Source organism: Danio rerio, chromosome 23 (genome assembly GCF_049306965.1).
Source record: "Danio rerio strain Tuebingen ecotype United States chromosome 23, GRCz12tu, whole genome shotgun sequence".
NCBI classification, from domain to species: domain Eukaryota; kingdom Metazoa; phylum Chordata; class Actinopteri; order Cypriniformes; family Danionidae; genus Danio; species Danio rerio.
In genome coordinates this window covers 39751483-39759024 of record NC_133198.1, presented here as the reverse complement: position 1 = coordinate 39759024, position 7542 = coordinate 39751483, and the positions used below count along the sequence as shown (strand labels likewise).

The following is a 7542-nucleotide window of genomic DNA, read 5'->3' as shown; positions in this document are numbered from 1 at the left end:
GAGAGCATGGCATGTGAGTCTAGTTACAGTTTGTTTTGTCTTTTCATTGTCACATTGTCCACCGGGGTTTCATACTCGATGAATTTACATGAAAATGAGTAAACAATGGTGTCTGAAGTTCACAGTATGCTCTTCCATATACTGATCTATTTCTGATCTACTCTACTATGCCTTGGTATACCCAGATTTTCATTATAGGGCATGTTTGAGAATTCAACCTCTATAAGACACTTTCCAATGTTAGTATATTTATTTTCAACAGAATTACTTTTTTATGGCATAATTTGAGCCCACATTTAAACTCTGTGGTTGTTAAATTAATACATTTTAACCCAACTGTGAGGTTGATCCATATTTTACTCGAATTTGGGTTGAAACAATAGCATTTTCAAGTGTTGCTTCTTTGATTTGACAATTTACTAACACGCAATCTTGTCTGGACACAACAAAATATTCTAATTCACACAATAACAAATGATTAAAAGACTTTTAAGAACCAATTTTATTTTGTTCTAGTGAAATCACATACATAACTTTATGTACAAACAAGTTGCTGAATTCAAAAGCCACTTAAGACAGCATTAGGTGTGATTGATAAGAACCACTAAGTGAAAGTTGTTGTTGAAGTGAACGAACAAAAAAAAAAAAAAAACAGTTGTACAAACACTGGCATGTGGATAGAGCTTTTATTATCCTGGAGTTCCTAGATGTGTCAATAGGAACTAGAGGAAATAGAGGTTACAAAAGGTTGGCGATATTTCCTTCCTTGCACTGTTTGCAATGCTGAGGTGAGAAAAACAGGAGAAAATATGGCTAGTTACCAGGCAACTGACCAATTGCAAGCACCTTAACAAGGCCACTTTTTTTCATAGCAACTTCCTTCATCGTCACTTAATAGTTCATGCGCCAATGTCAGAGTGACTTGTGCTAGCGTTACTGAGCTTCCTCTCTTTTACTGCTGTTGTTCCTTTGTTGTCGGCTTCTGCATTCGCAGGTGCACTGGCAGGAGATAAAGAGATGCGGCTGATCACTGCGTTTATTAAATTGTTGCGGAAGCTCTGGCTGAGGAAGTTGTAGAGGATTGGGTTGGCGATGCAATGAAAGAGCGACAAGCATTGCACAAGGCTAAACGAATAGTACAGCACCCCAACCGTATTGCAGGAGAACAGATGTGGGTCCATATCATCCACTGTCAACAAGAACAACACCAAATGGTAGGGTAGCCAGCAGACCACAAAGACCAGTGAGTACACATGTACCAACCAGACATCCCGACGATTCTGGACCTCTGGAGCAGTGCGGACGGCTCTGGCGATCAAGAAGTTGCAGGTTATAATGACAGACGCTGGAGCCAGAAACTGGAAAATCAGGCATAGGAAGGAAACGGACAGAAACCATTCTGTGTGGTACTGCTCAGGAACCATGTAGCAACCCGGTTCATCCCACTCCAACAGGTCAACATGGACGTTCTCAAGCAAGGCCAGCAAGAGAGAAAGGAGCCAGATCCCGGCGCAGAGCAACCAGCGGCGTTTGTGCTGCTGTGGGAAGCAGGCAAGAGTGTTGGGCCTTGTCAGGGACAGGTATCTCTCCAGGGTCATGAAGGCCAGGAAGAAGGAGCTACTGTAGAAGTTGATAACATACACAAGGTGTGTGACCTTGCAAAGAAAGCGTCCCCACAGCCAGACCTTGTCCATGGTCACCTCCAGCATGAAGAACGGCATGGTGAAGATCACCATCAAATCAGACAAGCTCACGTTGATGATGCAGAACAGCACCCCATTCGCTGAATGCCGTCTTTTCCAGTTTACCCACACTACAATGGTGTTCTCTGCCAGTCCCACCATGAACAGGCCTAGGTAAAGAAGGAAAAGAGCGATTCGCCGGCCATCCGCATCTAAGTGAATGGTGCAGTCGTAGACGAACCATGGTGTGCCGTTGTAGAAGTCGAAAGATGAGTTGTGAATATCATGCGTCATGTTCTGCAAACAGAAACAACATAGAAGGATTTGCTCAAATGTTATTCAACAGAGCTACTCTTAAGGTAGTTTTCTAGTTTGGGAGTTGGTAAGAAAATGGGGATTCTGGGGTTTAACCTAATCCACAATCCTCTGGCCCTTATTAGTCTATGATTCGAGAACGTTTAGGTTCTCATCCTAATCAAAATCTTTGATTTTCAAGCCATCTTGAGGCCTTTGGCTATGTTATTCAGGTATTTTTAAATACCATTGGAGGGCTTAATAGTGGATCTCAATGTCTAGGTCAAGGTCTTTACTTTTCTTTAGAGAACTGTCAGCCAGAGACAACCAGATAACGGCAAAAAACAAAACAAGATAAAAGTTTGCCAAATACAAGTTCACAATTGTTTTAGTATGTTAGATTGTGGTTTCAACCATATCCTAAAATTGACCTTAATCAGCACAAGTTGCCTGTTCCTGCTTTTAAAGGACTGTGTGTTGAACTTTTTTTCTAGAATCTCCTGCCCTCGATGCATTTTAGGCAAAATGTCAGAGATGCAATCCTTTAACAGCAGGAATAGCAAGCTTTGACCCTCAGTGTCCTGCAGATTTCCCTCAAAATCCATCCTGCTTGACCTATCCCAGATCAGAGGTTTTGCATAGTAAATGTTAAGGGCCATAGCTACCCACCTCAGCCTTTTGGCACGAAATATCTTAATTATGACTAACGTTTATGTTTCACAATTACAAAGTTAAAGTCCAAGCAATCACCTCAGGAATCAAAACTATTGGAGTCATTTTAGTGTCCTACTAAGAGTAAGGAGACTTACCTTGTTCTGTGGTTCTGGCAGATGAGGCACTCAGGGTTAACCCCGTCTACAGAAACTGTCCTGAATAATATCACTGGAGTATTTGCTCGGCTGAATAGTTTCGTGGGATCTAGTCGTAGTTTGGCTTGTGGGGCAAAATAAGCTCTTCCCTCTCTCTTTCACGCGGCTGGTTGCTCCACCATCACACTGACAGGACATCCTCACAGGACAGGAGGGGGTTGAATCCGACAGGAAAGACTCCAAGATTCTTTTGATTTTAGATAGTATCATCCACATAACCGAACAGCATGTTTATTTTTCCAAGAGCATTGGTCTAAACAAAGCTTGGAGCCAAGATGGAATTAAAGTGCTTCCAGGATGCAAATCTGTACTAATGAGCAGGCACATGATACTCTTATTGGTAGCTAAACGCATTATGAATTCTGCCACTATGTTATGTAATAAACAAACACAAAAATAGAGGAAGGTTGGGCGAGGTCCCCTAATGAGTTTTGAGGGAGATTTACTGTTAAATAACTGTAGTCTACAGTTTTCATTATATTCCCACCAAACAAGCTAAACTTTGAGTAGAACTTTTAAACAAAGTGCTTGTAGGATTGTAAATAGAATTTGCATTAACATTTATTATAAGATAAATTTAAATCAAAAGTGATGGCGGAAGAAATTAATTGATACCTTCTTCATTTATTCAAACATTTGATAACACTACTGGGTTATTACCTCAGCTTTTAATCCATCCAAGTGCAGAAGTGAGAGTGAGGAGTGAGAGCACACACATCCTGTGAACATATACCCAGAGCAGTGAGAAGCTATTGCATCCAACTCCTGGGGAGCAATAAGGGGTTAGATGCCTTGCTTAAGGGTATTGAAGATTGAGAAAGGAAGGTTCATTCACTTCCCCGATCTTCAATTCCTGCCAGGACTGGGAATCGAACCAGCAACCTTTGGGTTACTAGGCCACAGCTGACCCAGAAATTTAATATCATGGCATTTGATGTCTTAAAATCTTCCACTGGGATGTTAAATGTTTATTAGGGGCAGCTTGATGGCTCAGTGGTTAGCACTGTTGACTCATAGCATGAAGGTCGCTGGTTCAAATCCCAGCTGGCATTTCTGTATGGAGTTTGCATGTTCTCCTCATGTTTGCGTGGGTTTCACAGTCCAAAGACATCCAGTACAGGCAAGCTGGTGTCAAATCCAGTTCCTGGAGGGCCGCAGCTCTGCATAATTTAGCTTTAACCATGATTAAACCCATCTGACCCGACTAATTGAGTCCTTCAGGCTTGTTTGAAACCTACAGGTAAGTTTGTTGAAGCAGGTTTGGAACTAAACTGAGCAGAGCTGCGACTCTCCAGGAACTGGATTTGACACCTGTGGGGTAAACTATTAGTGTGTGTGTGTGTGTGTATGCATGTTTCCCAGTGCTGGGTTGTGGCTGAAAGGGCAGCCACCACATAAAACATGCCAGAGTATGTGGTGGTGCATTCCACTGTGGTGACCACTGATAAAACAGGGACTAAGCCGAAGGATATTGAGCAAGTACATGTTTATTATGATCTTATTTTACATCCCTAATCCTACCTAAACCCAACTATTATCTTATGCAAACTATTAAAAGGCAGCTAATTAGTTGTTTATTGAGCTACATTCGTGATGGTTTGTTTATAATCTGAACTGTACATTAAAATAGTGTGACCAAACATTCTGATGGTATGTTAATGTAGACACACACTACTAAGTTTTTAGATATGCAAGCATTGACTATAGCACACATAGAGGACTTTAAATCAATATCTCTTAGGCCTTGTTATTAGGCTGGCTTGTGTAGCAAGCCAGACTATTGTTATCCTATTTTTCTTCTGAGACTAAAAATTAAACTCTATCTCCTCCTAGAGCTTTCAAGCTATGACCACCAAACTCACACCAGACCTCCAAACTGGTCTGACTCGGGTTGCTATATCTGATCCGACTTTTGGTTTTCCGAAAAACGTCCCGGGACCGTCTGAAAAATCCCATTGACTTAACATTGGACCAAACTTTGTGACCTCATAAGTCTGCATCAGACTGTCCTACAGGCTTCTAACTGGGCTCATTTAACTCAAACTATCTAACTGCCAATAACTGATGAGCTTTTAACTTTCTGGCCACACCCTAGCAACCACTTTTGGGACCCTAGAAACTGTCCCATAGACTTCCACTGCAAAAGACTCTCATTGACTTTACATTGGGTCAAACTTTGTGAGCTCATAACTCTACATCAGACTGTCGCACAGACTTCTAACTGGGCTCATTTAACTCAGACTACCAAACTACCAACAACTGATGAGCTTTTAACTTTCTAGCCACACCCCTAACAACCAGATACGGCACCCTAGCAATGGTCCCATAGACTGCCATTATAGAGGTTCAGATTGATATCGTCATGCTGCAGTGTGATAGAGACATGGGTGTTGCTTTTAACTGTTCATACTGGCAAGAAGCTTTGATACATCTTCAGTCTAAGCTGTCAATCCACTCCATAGCAACAAAACAGACTAACCTAGCAACGATATAACAGCAGCTATATCTCAGTATCAGAACATCGTAGAGAAGCGGGGGTTGGCTTGTTTGACTCATGCTAGCATACCATCCATTCATCCATCCATCCATCCATCCATCCATCCATCCATCCATCCATCCATCCATCCATCTATCTATCTATCTATCTATCTATCTATCTATCTATCTATCTATCTATCTATCTATCTATCTATCTATCTATCTATCTATTCATACTTTTTAAAACTGTTTAAACTAAATAAACTATTACCATCAGGCTTTCACAAGCCAGCCTCAAAGTTTGTTCTCAAACTTTAAGAATCTAGTTGTTATTGAGTCCTCTCTTTATTTTTCTCCAGACACTTTTTTTTGCACAGAATCTTTTCACAGTTCAGAAAGTCTAAAAGGAAAAAAAATATTTAGCTGGTTTGTGCCTGATATCCTGAAAAAACACAGCACCCAGCAGGACAATAGCAGGAAATGCTTTCGCTGGTCGAGGGGCAGTGAGTGGCAGGCAGAGCAAGAGAGAGGTAGGAAACCAATTGCACATTAAACCCCCCCTCTCCAAACACCCAACATCCCCAAAGACCATCACTGCAAACTTGAGAACTAGTACAAACTGATCTCTTATTTAGTCTGGCGTAAAAAGATAGAGATATCTGCCTACACTCAAAAAGTTTGCCGCTATTTTACCAAATTTGGGTTGCATTTTTTAGAGCATAACAAAAGCTTTTGGCTTCAAAGAATGATTGTTTGATTTTTGTCTTTAGCATTTTGTACCCCAGAGTATATACTTTAGCACACACTCTCCTGTTATATGCAATATTTGTGCATGATGTTTTTTCCACGTTCTTCTTCTGCTAATACTAAAAAATAGCAGCTTATCAGCTCTTACAGTGATGTTGTGAATAATGATTTCACATTATAGATGTTTATCACAGGCATCACGTAACTGTATATGTTGGTAATGCATTCATGTACACGCGTAAATACACTCACCGGCCACTTTATTAGGTACACCTGTCCAACTCCTCTTTAACGCAAATTTCTGATCAGCCAATCACAGGGCAGCAACTTAATGCATTTAGGCATGTAGACATGGTCAAGATGATCCGCTGCAACTCAAACTGAGCATCAGAATGGGATGAAAGGTGATTTAAGTGACTTAAAATGTGGCAAGGTTGTTTTGTGCCAGACAGGACTGGTCTAAATGTTTCAGAAACTGCTGATCTACTGGGAACAGCATTTCTGAACGCACAACATGTCTAACCTTGAGGCGGATGGGCTACAGCAGCAGAAGACCACAGCGGGTGCCACTCCGGTCAGCTAAGAACAGGAAACTGAGGCTACAATTTGCAAAGGCTCACCAAAATTGGACAACAGAAGATTGGAGAAACATTGCCTGGTCCGATGAGTCTCGATTTCTGCTGCGACATTCGGATAGTAGGATCAGATTTTGGTGTCAACAACACGAAAGCATGAATCCTTCCTGGTTTGTATTAATGGTTCAGACTGGTGGTGGTGGGGTAATGGCGTGGGGGAAATGCCACAGCCTACCTGAGTATTGTTGCTGACCATGTCCATCCCTTTATGACCACAGTGTACCCATCTTCTGATGGCTACTTCCAACAGGATAAAGCACCATGTCATAAAGCGTGAATCATCTTAGACTAGTTTCTTGAACATGACAATGAGTTCACTGCACTCAAATGACCTCCACATCACCAGAACTCAATCTAATGGAGCACCTTTGGGATGTAGTGGAAAGGGAGATTTGCATCATGGATGTGCAGCCGACAAATCTGCAGCAACTGCGTGATGCTATCATGTCAATATGGACCAAAATCTCCATATAATATTTCAAGTACCTTGTTGAATCTATGCCACAAAAGATTAAGGCAGTTCTGAGGGCAAAAGTGGGTCCAACCCTGTACTAGTAAGGTGTACCTAATAAAGTGGCCGGTGGGTGCCCTCATCATTTTTCAGTTGAAATTACATCAAACGAAGAATATAAAAAAATGCACATTTCAAAGCACTTCACAAGATCTTTTAAAAATTATGGAAACTCGTTGCTCTAAAAAAGCACATTTTGTCCTGTTGAAACAACAAAAGTTTAATGTACCCAAGACTTTGACAGCATTTATTTGAAAGCATTTAGTTAACTGAACTAAAAGCTTCCAGTGCAATACAACTAAAAATGTTAGGTACACAAATGGAAA

General features: G+C 41.2%; 1 protein-coding gene across 1 annotated transcript; it reads right to left on the bottom strand.

Moving 5' to 3' along the window:
* Positions 1-609: 609 nt before the first annotated feature.
* gpr182 (G protein-coupled receptor 182) lies at positions 610-2874 on the bottom strand. The gene is given in 2 exon segments (NM_001020478.1): positions 610-1979; positions 2786-2874. A coding segment is annotated over 1 exon segment (1077 nt). The 5' UTR covers positions 1977-1979; positions 2786-2874; the 3' UTR covers positions 610-899.
* Between the last annotated feature and the right edge of the window lie 4668 nt (positions 2875-7542).